Raw genomic sequence first — 15,059 nt, forward strand, 5'->3', positions numbered from 1 at the left:
TTCAGCTTCCTCTTTGGGAGATTCACTTACGGTACAGCCATGGATTTGCGTGGCTATTGGCTTAGCCAGAGCTTATGTGGACAGCCTCCCTGCGGAGGGAGGGAAGTAGGAAACCCCAACAATCTGCTCAGTCTAGTTGGGAAATTGCAAATAGGCAGGGCTGATAAATCACAGGGAAGAAAAGGAGGAAGGGAGGGAGGGAGCGAGGACCGAAGAAAAGATGTGGGGAAAGAAGGAGGGATGGAAGGAAAGGAGGGGAGGGAGGGGGGGGAAGAGGGGAGACGGAGGTGAGGAAAGTAGGGATTGAAGAAGGAAAAGAGGGAGGGAGGAAAGAGAGAGATGGAGCGGGGAGGGAAGGAGGAAAGTGAGGGAAGGAGGGAGGGAAGAAGGAAAAGGGGAAGGAGGCAAGGGAAGGGAGGAAGGAAAGGGAGGTGAGGAAAGAAGGAGGGATGGAAGGCAGGAAGGTAGGCAGGAAGGAAGGAAGGAAGGAGGGAGGGAGGGAGGGAGGGAGGGAAGGAAGGAAGGAAGGAAGGAAGGAAGGAAGGAAGGAAGGAAGGAATTACTGAGGAAGCCAAAGATCAAACTCTTATAAAGATTCCTGAAAGCAATTAATGTTGCTTTTTTCTATTTTCCTCTATTTCTAGATTTTTTCTCAAGTTCTTCCTCAAATGCAACCAGAACTGCTTGAAGAATGCTGGCAATCCGCGAGATATGCGCCGGTTCCAGGTGACGTCTTGTATGAAGCTGATATACCTTTTTCTTCTTCTCTGGAGACCTCCTTGTAAAAAAAAAAAAAGACATCCTCCTTTGTAACATTTGCTCATCTGATCCATTTGAACCTGGAGCCCAGAGGCTCTGCACACACAAAAAAAAATGGAATCCATCTCACTTCAAGGAAGAGGGTGGCCCATAGATTGGGGTGGCCGGGAGCCCTGGAGAAGATGAATGCACCTGGATTCACCCTGGTGATTTTCTTGCAGACGTTTCATGACCCAACTAGTAACTCCATCAGTGCTAGAAGGGGTTGGGGTTTGAAAGAAGGAGGAGGAGGAGGAGGAGGAGGAGGATCGTGGGATCCTTGGTGGTCTCTGAGCTTGGTGGTTTTCTTGCAGATGTTTCATGACCCAACTAGGTAACCTCATCAGTGCTAGAAGGGAGTGGGCTTTGCTAGAAGGGACTGAGAATGGTCTTGGAGATTGTTTGGCTGGACTGTTTAGTGTTAGGTTGTTTGTCAATTCCTTGATTGGGTGTATTGTTTAAGTAAAGTTAAGTGAAGTAAACAATACCCCTTCTGTAATCAGTGCAAACAGCGGGAAGATCTAAAATATTTGGCCAGCCAGCCCTTTGAAGGTCCACCAGGTTTGAAGGACTCTCTGGCCATTCTTTGTCCCGGACGCTGCTCTCCTGCACCAAATGTGGCTCAACTTTTGCTCATCAAGGTGGGTGTGTTTGCTTGAGCAACCGCCCGGCTGCCTGGCACCGATGCTATATGCAAATTGGCACGGCAGTTAATCATGTAAAAATGTCACAATTACCATATCCTTCTGCAAGCAAACTGATGAGGCTACTAGCTAGTCAGCACTGGGGGATACCTGGAGAGTATACCTGGTCCATCAGCCTCTGATTTTACACAGCCCCTTCCTGGCCCCTTTTAGATTTCTGGCCAATGGCCAAGGCAAGACCAAACAAAATGTTTTTTTTTTTAAAAAGGAAAGACAACTTTTTCATCCTCAAATGGTCTTATTTCCGAATCGTGGGTTGCGCTCGTTTCTCGAGGCTTTTGAAAATGGAAGCTTGTGTGCCCAGCTGGTTGTCTTTGGTTAAAATGTAGATAGTGAGCACCAGGAAGATGGAGGATTCCCCAGGTGTGCCCTCCCCAACCTGGTGTTTGGGGCAATGGGTATTATAGTCCCACCTATCTAGAAAGGTGACCCTATCTGCAGGGAGGTGATTGATAGATAGATAGATAGATAGATAGATAGATAGATAGATAGATAGATAGATAGATAGATAGATAGATGATAGATAGATAGATAGATAGATAGATAGATAGATAGATAGATAGATAGATAGATAGATGATAGATAGATGATAGATAGATAGATATAAGATGAGAGATATGGATTGATATAGATAGATGAGAGATTAGATAGATGGATGGATGGATGGATATATAGATGAGAGAGAGAAATGGATGGATATAGATAGATGAGAGATTAGATAGATAGATAGATAGATAGATAGATAGATAGATAGATAGATAGATAGATAGATAGATAGATATAGGATGAGAGATATGGATTGATATAGATAGATGAGAGATTAGATGGATGGATATATAGATGAGAGAGAGAAATGGATGGATATAGATAGATGAGAGATTAGATAGATAGATAGATAGATAGATAGATAGATAGATAGATAGATAGATAGATAGATAGATAGATATAGGATGAGAGATATGGATTGATATAGATAGATGAGAGATTAGATGGATGGATATATAGATGAGAGAGAGAAATGGATGGATATAGATAGATGAGAGATTAGATAGATAGATAGATAGATAGATAGATAGATAGATAGATAGATAGATAGATAGATAGATATAGGATGAGAGATATGGATTGATATAGATAGATGAGAGATTAGATGGATGGATATATAGATGAGAGAGAGAAATGGATGGAGATAGATAGATAGATAGATAGATAGATAGATAGATAGATAGATTTATCAATGAGAGATAGATGGGACAGAGAAAGACAGACAGACAGACAACAGACAATAGCTGTTGATAATGGTAGGTAGATGATAGATAAAAGAATAAATATCTGGCTGACTGTGTAATGAACCATACAGTAATAATAATAGTGATAGGTAGGAAGGTAGGTAGGTAGGAAGGTCGACAGACAGACAGACAGACAGACAGACAGACAGACAGACAGACAAGGACAGGATAGGGGAGAGGGGAGCAATATAGAGGCAGATGGTAGATATGGTAGATAGTTCTCTGAGAAAGAGAGATATAGACTGAAGAGAAGAGAAAAAGAGAAATAATAGAAAGAGGAGAGAGAGAGAGAGATGGACAGACAGATAGATTTGGGGGGGGGTTAGTTTTTTTCCTTCTTTCTGGCTTTCTTTTACATACTTTCTTTTGTATCCTCTGGAAGTAATTCTCCTCTTACTAACCTGTCTTCCTACTTTAATCATAAAAAAATTAAATTTTGTTAAAACCACAGCAACCCACTACCCAAACAATAGAAGGATGGTTTTTTTTTAAACAGCTAAATTTCTCACCTTGCTAGGTTTGGTTCTGTCCCCATCATCCTCAAAGCTCTCTTTCTGATGGTTTGCCTTTTGTTTTCCTCCCTCTGGGGCTTCCTTCTCCGCAGGTGGTGGTGTCAACGACGGTGAATGTAGACGGTCACGTCCTTGCCGTGTCCGACAACATGTTTGTCCACAACAATTCCAAACACGGACGCCGGGCGCGGCGGTTGGATCCTTCAGAAGGTACCCTTGCCTGCTATATATTCGTTCATGTTTGCACAGCACGAACTACAAAAGTATAATAATAATAATAATAATAGTAATAATAGTAATAATAATAATAATAATAATAATAATAATAATAATAATAATAATAATAATAATAATAATAATAATAATAATCTGGAAGGAATGGAATGGAATAGAAAATATGGAATGGAATGGAATAACAGACTTGGAAGGGACCTTGGAGGTCTTCTAGTCCAACCCCCTGCTCAACCAGGAGACCTTAATATACATTTCATACAAATGGCTCAGCCAAGCCCTTCTTAAAAACTTCCAGTATTGGAGAATTCACAACTTCTGGAGGCAAGCTGTTCCACTGGTTAATTGTTTCCAGTTGTCAGAAAAATTTCTTCTTAGTTCTAAGTTGCTTAGGAACCAACTAGGAGCAAAGAATGGTTGCGTTGCCCTACTCTGAAGGAAGATGGGAGATGATCCAGCAGGCTTCAAACACAGTCCTTGACTTACAGTGGTTCATTTAGTGACCATTCCAAGTTAGAAGTGCGCTGAGAAAAGGGAGTCAGGACTGGTCCTCACACATATGACCATAGCAGCCGTCCCACAGTCCCATGATCTGATTGGGGGCACTTGGCAACCAACATGCATCTACAACGGTTGTAATGTCTAAGATCATGTGATCGCCACTTTGCGATGCTCCCAGCCAGCTTTCGACAAGCAATGTGAATGCAGGAAGCGAGATCCACTTAAGGACCATGTGATCTATTTAACAACCGAAAAGGTCACAAAATCGGGCAGGGTTCACTTAACAACTGCATCGCTTAGCAACCAGTCCCGATTGAGGTTGTAAGACAAAGGCTTACAGAACAACAAAATGGTTTTTCCTGCCCTCCAGTTCTTCAGAACAGCTTTCTACAACCCGGTGCCCTCCCAGACCACAAACTCCATCGTTCTCAGCCACGCATGGCCTGGACAAAGCAAGAATTGTGTTGAACAGACACAGTGGCTGCCAGGAAAATGGAATGCCTGTGCTTATTTTTTTTTTTACGACATGCATAACTAAATCACCCAGTTATTGAGCCTTAATCTGGGACCTGTTATGTACTTAGAATAATTTTGATGGATTGATAAGATGGATTTGGTCGATTTAATTCATTTAAGTGAGCAAGCTGGGCCCTGTTTCTCCATGCAGCATGCTCTAACCTTAGTAAGGCCACACCTAGAGTACTGCATCCAGTTTTGGTCACCACACTATAAAAAAGATGTTGAGACTCTAGAAAAAAAGTGCAGAGAAGAGCAACCAGGGTGATAAGGGGACTGGAGGCTAAAACATACAATGAACGGTTGCAGGAACCGGGTATGGCTAGTCTAGGGAAGAGAAGGACCAGGGGAGACAGGAGAGCAGCCTTCCAATATTTGAGGGGCTGCCACAGGGAGGAGGAGGGGAGTCAAGCTATTCTCCAAAGCCCCCGATGGCCAGACAAGGAATAATGGATGGAAACTGAACAAGGAGAGATTTAACCTGGAAATAAGGAGAAACTTTCTGACAGTGAGAACAATCAACCCATGGGACAGAAGTTGCCCTCGGGAAGTTGTGGGAGCGCCATCACTGGTGGCTTTCAAGAAGAGATTGGACTGCCATTTGTCAGGAATGGTGTAGGGTCTCCCACTTGGGCGGGGGGTTGGGCTAGATGACCTACAAGGTCCCTTCCAACTCTGATTATCTGTTATCTGTTAAGATGTACAGTTGCAGGAACTGGGCCTGGCTAGTCTAGGGAAGAGAAGGACAGGGAAGACATGTGTTGTGGTTCGCCAGCAGCAGGTGTGGATGGTTGAGGCCTCGGAGAGCGAGGACTCAGATGAGGGGCCTGCATGTGATGCAGGGATGGGGCCAGGACCATCAGGGAGTGGAGTGCTGCCTTTGGAGCTTGTGGAGGCCTGGCAGCAGTGAGGAAGAAGGACCCCGAGGAGCCTGTGCCCAGCGCGCATGTGCACAGGGCTGCTCGAAGGAAAGAGCAGCTGCAGCAGCACGGGAGGTCGGTTCAAATATCGATCCGGTGAAACAAATGCAAATTTAACAACCGGTTCTCCCGAACCGGTCCAAACCGGTAGAATCCCACCCCTGTTTGTGGGAGTCCTGACCCTCTGCCTCTCCCTCTCTCCCCTCCTCCTAAAGCAGCCACCCCCTGCATCAAAGCCGTCAGCCCCAGTGAAGGCTGGACAACAGGAGGGGCCACCGTGATTGTGATTGGGGACAACTTCTTCGACGGGCTTCAGGTGGTCTTCGGCACCATGCTGGTCTGGAGTGAGGTAAGTCTGACTGTTTCCCCCACACCCAACCCCCCTCCCCATTTCTGGATTCATTGTTACCTTCCCCTTTTCCCAAAGGTGTTTTTTCAAGAGCTAATTGGACTTTCTGTGGTTTTTCTTTGAAGACCTTTTGCTTCCCATCCAAGAAGGTCCTTCAGCTCTCCCCTTTTGTCTTTTCCTTTCTTTCTTTCTTTCTTTCTTTCTTTCTTTCTTTCTTTCTTTCTTTCTTTCTTTCTTTCTTTCTTTCTTTCTTTCTTTCTTTCTTCTTACTACCCTCCATTTTTCCCTTCCCCCTTTCCATCCTCTGCTTGCTTGCCTCCCCTCCCTCCCTTCCCCTCCCTCCCCTTCATTTCTCCTCTCTTTTCCTTCTTCTCTCTCCTCCTCCCCTCCCCTCCTCTCCCTTCCCTCCTCTCCCTTCCCTTTTCTTCTCCTCTTTTCCTTCTCTTGTTTCCTGTCCTGTCCTCTTCTCCTCTCCCCTCCCCTCCCCTTTTTCTTCTCCTCCCCTCCCCTTCCTCCCATCCCATCCCACCATTTTATGTCTGATTCCCCTTCCTTTCCTCCTCTCCTTCCCCTTCCCCCACTTCCTTTCCCCATCCCTTTGCTTCCTTTCCCATCTGTCCCAGTGCAAAACCTTGTTTGAGTCCCAGCAAAATCCGAAGTGTCTCAGCCTGATCTGGCTCCATTTTGGGGGGGGGACTGGACTTCATTTATTTATTTATTTATTTTGCTCCTAAGAGAGTTTGCAGAAACAACCCAGCTCAAGTTAACCGCAGGCAGAAATGGCCCAAATCCCACCTCCTCCCACCCCCACTGGGCGAAAGACAGATATAAAACCCAAAGCCAAAGAATGGGTTTTGGTCTGGGGTCAAAAAGCAGACGGTGCAGAAGCCTTTTTCTAGGTGCCAAGAAAAAAAAAACATAATTTAAGGTGTTGATAATTCCCATTTTCAAGTCCAAAGCACATCACCCTCCTCATTGGGGAGGAGGGAATATATTGGCACCCCCTTTGTGAGCAGAGTCAGCTTTACACTCAAAAAGACTCTCCGCCTCTTGAAAGGAAATTCCCCTGAGCCCCTGCAGTGGCTACTTGTCCATGGAGTCTTTCCCAGGTGGGGTGACCGGGAGGGAGAGTGCAGGAAGAAGGGTGACCGGGAGGGAGGGACAATAAACCCCACAGATTGGGGGAGGAGGGGAGGAGAAGCAGAAGGAAGGGGAGGAAGATGAGAAGAAGGAGAAGCGATACAGGAGGAGGAGGAGGAGGAGGAGAGTAGAGATGGAAGGGGAGGAAAAGAAGAGAAAGGATGCAGGAGGAGGAGGAGGAAAGGAGAAGGAAGAAAAAGAAGGGGAGGAGGGATACAGGGACAGTGGAGAAGGAGCAGAAGGGAGATGGAAGGAAAGGAAAAGAAGAGAAGGATGCAGGAAAAGAAGGAGAGTGGAGAAGGAGATTAGGGAAGGGAGGAAAAGACAAGGGATGCAGGAGGAGGAGGAGGAGAAAGGGAAGGAAGAAAAGGGGGAGGAGGGATACAGGGACAGTGGAGAAGGAGCAGAAGGGAGATGGAAGGAAAGGAAAAGAAGAGAAGGATGCAGGAAAAGAAGGAGAGCGGAGAAGGAGATTAGGGGAAAAAAGGGAGGAAAAAGACAAGGGATGCAGGAGGAGAAGGAAGAAGAAAGGAAAAGAAAGGAAAGGAAAAGGAAGAGAAGAGTGGTTATGGAAGGGGAGAAAAGAAGATAAGGGATGCGGGAGTAGAAGGAGAGTGGAAATGGAAAGGGAGGAAAAGAAGAGAAAGGATGCAGGAGGAGGGGGGCGGGGAGGAAGTGACTGCTAGCCTCAAATATTCCTGGCTTCTGTGTGCCTGGGCCCTTCCCTTAGTGTAAAGCTTCACCTCCAAGTCTGACCATCCTCTTCTCCCCATAACAGTTGATCACGCCACACGCAATCCGGGTCCAGACGCCGCCCCGGCACATCCCCGGCGTGGTGGAGGTGACGCTCTCCTACAAGTCGAAGCAGTTTTGCAAAGGGGCACCTGGGCGGTTTGTCTACACAGGTAAGCGCTGGGCATGGGGGAGGGTAGTGTGAGAAAATAAGGGGGAGAGACAGGCGTTTACAGCTTCTGCCATGGGACGGTTGAGCCACAAAGCTGATGGCCAGGAGTCAGGCAGTGCCCCCACACTGCTGCTAAGAAAGAAAGGAAAGAAAGGAAGGAAGGAAGGAAGAAGGAAGAGAAAGAGGGAGGAGGAAAGAAAGAGAGAGAGAGAGAGAAAGAAAGAGAGAGAGAAAGAAAGAAAGAAAAAAGAGAGAGAGAGAGAGAGAAAGAGAGAGAGAGAAAGAAAGAAAGAAAGAAAGAAAGAAAGAAAGAAAGAAAGAAAGAAAGAAAGAAAGAAAGAAAGAAAGAAAGAAAGAAAGAAAGAAAGAAGGGAGTAAGGAAGGAAACAAGGCAGGAGGGAGGGAGGAAGGAAAGAAAGAAAGAAAGAAAGAAAGAAAGAAAGAAAGAAAGAAAGAAAGAAAGAAAGAAAGAAAGAAAGAAAGAAAGAAAGAAAGAAAGAAAGAAAGGAGGGAGGAAGGAAAGGGAAAGAAAGAAAGAAAAAGAAAGGAAGGAAGAAAGACAGAAAGAAGAGAAAAAGAGAGAAAGAAAAGAGAAAGAAAGGAAGAAAAGAAAGAAGGGAGGGAGGGAGGAAAGAAGGAAGGAGGGAGGGAGGAAAGGGAAAGAAAGAAAGAGAGAAAAAAAGAAGAGAGAAAGAAAGAAAGGAAGAAAGGAAAGGCAGGAGGGAGGGAGGGAGGGAGGAAAGAAAGAAAGAAAGAAAGAAAGAAAGAAAGAAAGAAAGAAAGAAAGAAAGAAAGAAAGAAAGAAAAAGGAAGGAAGGAAAGAAGAAGAAAGAAATAAGAAAGGAAAGAAAGAAAAAGGAAGGCAGGAGGGAGGAAGGAAAGAAAGGGAAGGGAAGGAAGGTTTATGTAATGATTATTTAAAGTTAAAACAGCACTGAAAAAAATGACTTACGACCATTTTCCACACTTACGTCCGTTGCAGCATTCCCCATGGTCACATGATCAAAATTCAGCCAATTGGCAATTGGTTCATATTTACGACCATTGTTGCATCTCAAGGTCTCGTGATCCCCTTTTGCAACCTTCTGACGAACAAGGTCAACGGGGAAGCCCGATTTCCTTAACAACTGGGTTACCAATCCCCCCCACACCAGTGATTCACTTAACAACAGTGGCAAGAAAGGTTCATAAAATGGAGCAGGGCTCACTTCCACCACTGTCTTGCCTAGCAACAGAAATTCAGGGCTGTAAATCAAGGACTTCCCATATAAGAGAGGAGCGTGGAGGATACGTGAGCTTGCGCAAGGAATCGCAACGCCGCAACCAGGTCCAAGAAATGATTGCAAATGGAGTCCGACAGATGCCGGTTAGAAAAGCGTGCAAAATTATGCTCAGTTGCAGCTTTTTGTTGTTGTTGTTGTTGTTGTTGTTGTTGTTGTTGCTTGTTTGGCTTAATTCGTGTTATTTTGTTGACAGGGAAAGCAGCAGTTTTATGACAAACTGAAAAACTTCATCCTTTAGGGTGGTTTGGGGCCTTCCATTGCAAGCTAATCTGGCGTGGGTGGGGTTTTTTTTCCCCTTCAACTGGCTGTCGCCCAAAGTGTGCTGCCAAGCAGAGTTCTTAAGGACTAGAAACTTGATTTGGAGGGGCGTGTGGAATCATTACAAAAGTGATGTTGACATTGGGGATAAGTGTGTGTGTAGGGGGAAAAATCATACTATTTTTTAGCAACTTTTACCAGTTAAAGTTTCCACTCGTTCAAGCGTTTCCAGAGGTGCATTTTGATAAGTTTGCCTATTTTTTCCTACTTCTATAACTGTCTGGTTTGGCACAGCAACTGAACAGGACAGGCACAGACTTCAATGGGTAGTTAGGACTGCAAGGGGGAAAAAAACCCCAAACAATTGCAACCAGCCTGCCTTCAGCTGAGGACCTATATATTGCGTGGGTCAGAAAGAAAACATCTGCAGACCCCTCACATCCTAGACACAAACAGTTTTAGCTCCTCCCCTCGGGATGGCACTACAGGGCATTGCATGCCAAAACAACCAGACACAGGGACAGCATTTTTCTCTCCCTCGTGCCATCGCTTCTGCTGAACACCTAATTCACACAGCACTTGTCTGATGTCTAAGGATATTCACTCCCTGTAGTAGCACTGTATTTGTTACTATTATCCTTCTCATCTTTCATATCACCTTCTCCTATTGCTATCTTGTGGTTACGTTAATTTTTTGTTTGTATGTAGGAATAGAATAGAATAGAATAGAATAGAATAGAATAGAATAGAATAGAATAGAATAGAATAGAATAGAATAGAATAGATGGTGAATGGGATGGGATGGGATAGAAAGGAGTAGAGTAGAGTAGAGTAGAGTAGAGTAGAGTAGAGTAGAGTAGAGTAGAGTAGAGTAGAGCAGAGTAGAGTAGAACAGAATAGAATAGAATAGATGGTAATGGGATGGGATGATGGTGATGGGATGGGATGGGATGGGATAGAATAGAATAGAATAGAATAGAATAGAATAGAATAGAATAGAATAGAATAGAATAGAATAGAATAGAATAGAATAGATGGTGAATGGGATGGGATGGGATAGAAAGGAGTAGAGTAGAGTAGAGTAGAGTAGAGTAGAGCAGAGTAGAGTAGAGTAGAACAGTAGAATAGAATAGATGGTGAATGGGATGGGATAGAATAGAATAGAATAGAATAGAATAGAATAGAATAGAATAGAATAGAATAGAATAGAATAGAATAGAATAGATGGTGAATGGGATGGGATGGGATAGAATAGAATAGAATAGAATAGAATAGAGTAGTGAATGGGAGTGGGATGAGGATAGAATAGAATAGAATAGAATAGAATAGAACAGAACAGAACAGAACAGAATAGAATAGAATAGAATAGAATAGAATAGAATAGAATAGAATAGAATAGATGGTGAATGGGATGGGATAGAATAGAATAGAATAGAATAGAATAGAATAGAATAGAATAGAATAGAATAGAATAGAATAGAATAGAATAGGAATAAGAATAGAATAGAATAGAATAGAATAGATGGTGAATGGGATGGGATGGGATGGGATGGGATAGAATAGAATAGAATAGAATAGAATAGAATAGAATAGAATAGAATAGGAATAAGAATAGAATAGAATAGAATAGAATAGAATAGAATAGAATAGAATAGATGGTGAATGGGATGGGATGGGATGGGATGGGATAGAATAGAATAGAATAGAATAGAATAGAATAGAATGTGGATAGGATAGGATAGGATAGGATAGGATAGGATAGGATAGGATAATGAAGAATAGAACAGAACAGAACAGAATAGATGAGATGGTGAATAGGATGGGATCAGATGGGATTGGATAGGATAGAATAGGATAAAATAATAGAATAGAATTGGATAGGATGGTAGAGAGGAGGAGAGGAATGGAGAGGTAGAGAAGAGAAAAGAATATAGAACAGAATAGAATAAAATAAAATAGAGTACAGTAGAATTCTTTTATAGGCCAAGTGTGATCAGACACACGAGGAATTTGTCTCCAGTGCAAAAGCTCAGTGTACATGCAAAACAACAAAGTAATCATAAGATGGGATGGCTGCCAAGGACCCTCTCCCCCCCCTTCCCCCTCCTTCTCTCTCCTCCCGGACATAACCCTAGCCAGGAGGGGTACGTTATAGCCCCTCCCTCCCGTTGCATGACTAATCTTGTATGCTGTGGCCTGGAAAAGGGGTCTGCAGGGATGGGGGCCGCAGAGGCAGCCCAGGAAATCAATAGCAATTAAGGCTGCAGAGAGGCTGCCCAGAACTGAAATGGTAGCATATGTTTACACTAAATCAAGCAATCCATCTTCATCCCAATGTAGTAACGAAGCACATGCCAATCTGGGCTTTGGGGGGTTGGGGGGGGGGAACAGAGGAGGAGGGGGAGGAGTTTGTTCAGGGAAGCTGCGTGCGTCTGTTGGAGGGGATCCAGGAAAAGGGGGCGGGGGTCTCTGATGCGCTGGGCTTGCTATTTGTTCTTATTTATTTAATGCCTTTATTATTTTTTGTAAATAACTCAGGGAAGCAAACGGATGCATTACGCCTTCCTCTTCCTCCTGTTTCCCACACAACAACAACCCTACAAGGTGGTCTGGGCTGAGGAAGAGGGAGGGGCCCAAAGTCACCAGTTGGGTTTCGTCCCTAAGCCGGGACTAGAACTCACTGTCTGCTGGTGAATGGTCCAAAGTCACCCACCTGGCTTTCTTGGCTAAAGCTGAACTAGAACTCACTGTCTTCTAGTGATCGGCCCAAAGTCACCCAGCCAGCTTTCATGGTTAAAGTGGGACTAGAACTCACCGTCTCCTAGTGACTGGCCCAAAGGAACTGAGCCAGCTTTTGTGCCTAAGGCCAGACTAGAGAACTCTTCGGTCTGACTTAAGCATGGTATATAAAATCATACATTGCAATGTCCTACCTGTCAGTGAATACTTCAGCTTCAACCATAACAACACAAGAGCACACAATAGATACAAACTCAAAGTTAACCACACCAAACTTGATTGCAGGAAATACGACTTCAGCAATAGAGTGGTCAATGTCTGGAATCCTCACCCGACTCTGTAGTCTCTTCCCCAAACCCCAAAAACTTTAACCTTAGACTGTCTACTATTGACCTCACCCCTTTCCTAAGAGGTCTGTAGGGGGCGCTGCATAGCGCACCAACGTGCCTACCGTCCCTGTCCTATTGTTTCTCTTATTCTTCTTTATTTTTCTTATATGTACCCATTTCATGTATTCACAACTATGTATACACTTATACTTATTATCTTGTAAACAATTGGCAAATCAAATAAATAAATAAATAAATAAATAAATAAATAAATAAATAAATAAATAAATAAATAAAAACTCACTATCACCTGGTGATTGGCCCAAAGCCACCAGCCGGTTTTCGTAGCTGACCTCAAACAGCTTAGAGAGGGCTGGAACGGCTTTAGATTTGGATGGGAGACCACGAGGAGATCCTAAGGCAGCAGATGAGAACAGGAAGCTGCAGCAAACCACTTTCAGACAGCTGCCCCTGAAAATGGCCTCTACGCACTGCAAGCCCAAGGTCACGGTCAGCCGAGCTTGAGCCAGCTGGACGCTGCGACTGCCAAAAAGGCCATCCTAACTTCACAAAGAGAATTAGAGTCAATTAAGGAGCCTTGGCTTCAGGCCCACCATCCCTAAATCTCACCCTTTTAGGATGTGGCTGTAAGGATCCCTGCATTTGCATAGGATTGGTACTGCCTATAGCAAAAAGGACAGGTAGTCCTCGGTTTATGACCACAGTTGAGCCCGGCATTTCTATTGCTAAAGCGAGACAGTTGTTCCGTGAGTTTTGCCACATTTTATGACCATTCTTGCCACAGTTGTTAAGTGAACCCTGGCAGGTGTTAAGTTAGTCACACGGTTGTTAAGTGAATCTGACTTCAATGAGAGAAGCAACCTAGAACTAAGGAGAAATTTCCTTACAGTGAGAACAATTAACCAGTGGAACAACCTGCCACCAGAAGTTGTGAATGCTCCAACCCTGGAAGTTTTTAAGAAGAGATTGGACAACCATTTGTCTGAAATGGTACAAGAATTTCCTGCCTGAGCAGGCGGGGGTGTTGGACTAGAAAACCTCCAAGCTCCCTTCCCACTCCGTTATCCTCAGGGGTGGGATTCTTACCAGTTCGCACCTATTCGCTAGAACCGGTTGTTGACATTCTAAGCAGTTCGGAGAACCGGTTGTTAGAAGAAATTACTGGCCTAATCCTGTAAGGAAGGCAGGAAGGAAACATTCTGGTGTTGCTTACAGAAACTGCCTCTCCGTTAACCCTTCTTACATTCTTGGCAGGACTAAACTTCCTGTCTCAGGAACTTCTCTGGAGTTATTTTTCCCTCCTTTGCTGGTACTTTGCTTGCGTGGAGTGGCCATTCAAAGTTACAATGGCACTGAAAAAAGTGACTTATGACCGTTTTTCACACTTACGACTGTTGCAGCATCCCCACAGTCATGAGAGGCCAGGCGAGGAGATGCGTGCCTCAATGTGAGTGACATTGAGTTAGCCACGCCCAGCCAACAACATGACCACCAAGCCACGCCCACCAACTAAGTCACGCCCACAGAACCGGTTGTTAAAAAATTTGAATCCCTCCTCTGGTTATCCTATCCTGTTGCTCGTCAGAAGGTCACTAAAGGAGATCACGTGGCCCCAGGACACCGCATGAGTCAGTTGCCAACCGTCTGGATTTTGACCACGTGACCACAGATGTGTGTGTGTGTGTGTGTGTGCGGCAACCATTGTGCGTAAAACAGTCACCGAGTCATGTCTTTTTTCACTGCCATCGTAACTTGGAACGGTTGCTAAACGAACCGTTGTAAGTTCGAAGACTATTTGATGCTCTTTGCACCCTGCAAAACTGATGGGTTCCTTCTTTCCACGCCTAGCCCTGAATGAGCCAACGATCGATTATGGGTTCCAGCGCCTACAGAAGGTGATCCCCCGGCACCCAGGCGACCCCGAACGCTTACCAAAGGTAAGACACACACGTCCCCACACCCCACTTTTCCCTTCAGCCTCTCAGCGTTGCGTCGATGTGTCTAAACACCGGCTGCGTTTTCATTTCCACGCCAAACAGGAGTGGTTTTTTTTTCTTTTTCTTTTGAATTTTCTGATGAGGGTGAGAGACAAACCACAGAGGACGAAACATTTAGGAAACCTGGTTTTCTTCTCTTTCGGCTGGTTGGGTTTGTCATCGGCAGGGAGTTGTGTTGTTGTGGTTGTGGTGCACACCCAAACACTTGTGCACATACCAACACACTTATCTGCACACACATATATGCACACCATGCCAAGAATCCAGAAGGACACACTCCTCATTACGCCTCGATGAGCCTTAAGGGACGTCAGCGCCCACACACACGTACACACAGATGTATGCACAAACACACATTTGTGTGCACAAATATACATGCACACAAGGCAGAGGGCTCACACACACACTATGCATCGTGCCTGGAGGAGCCTCAAGGGACATCACCACCAACCCACACGCACATACACAAACACACAAGCATATGTACATGCACACACACACATGCGTGTGCACACATACATGCATGCGATGCAAAGGGCCCAGAAGGACACACTCCACATCATGCCTT

The 15,059-nt window shown here is 44.7% G+C and overlaps 1 protein-coding gene across 5 annotated transcripts in view; it reads left to right on the plus strand.

Annotated features, from left to right (window-relative positions):
- Positions 1 to 15,059, plus strand: part of LOC113428725 (transcription factor COE3-like) — an 81,960-nt gene that overhangs the window by 43,433 nt on the left and 23,468 nt on the right. For all 5 annotated transcript variants that reach the window (XM_087962616.1, XM_087962612.1, XM_087962613.1 and 2 more), the window contains 5 exons: positions 645 to 726; positions 3,396 to 3,513; positions 5,687 to 5,820; positions 7,739 to 7,865; positions 14,343 to 14,431. In XM_087962616.1, the coding sequence (XP_087818742.1) occupies positions 645 to 726; positions 3,396 to 3,513; positions 5,687 to 5,820; positions 7,739 to 7,865; positions 14,343 to 14,431 (550 nt within the window). The remainder of the gene's footprint in view (positions 1 to 644; positions 727 to 3,395; positions 3,514 to 5,686; positions 5,821 to 7,738; positions 7,866 to 14,342; positions 14,432 to 15,059) is intronic.

Source organism: Notechis scutatus, chromosome 4, assembly GCF_049901735.1.
Source record: "Notechis scutatus isolate UNSWTSFEM ecotype Mainland chromosome 4, rNotScu1.2, whole genome shotgun sequence".
NCBI classification, from domain to species: Eukaryota; Metazoa; Chordata; class Lepidosauria; order Squamata; family Elapidae; genus Notechis; species Notechis scutatus.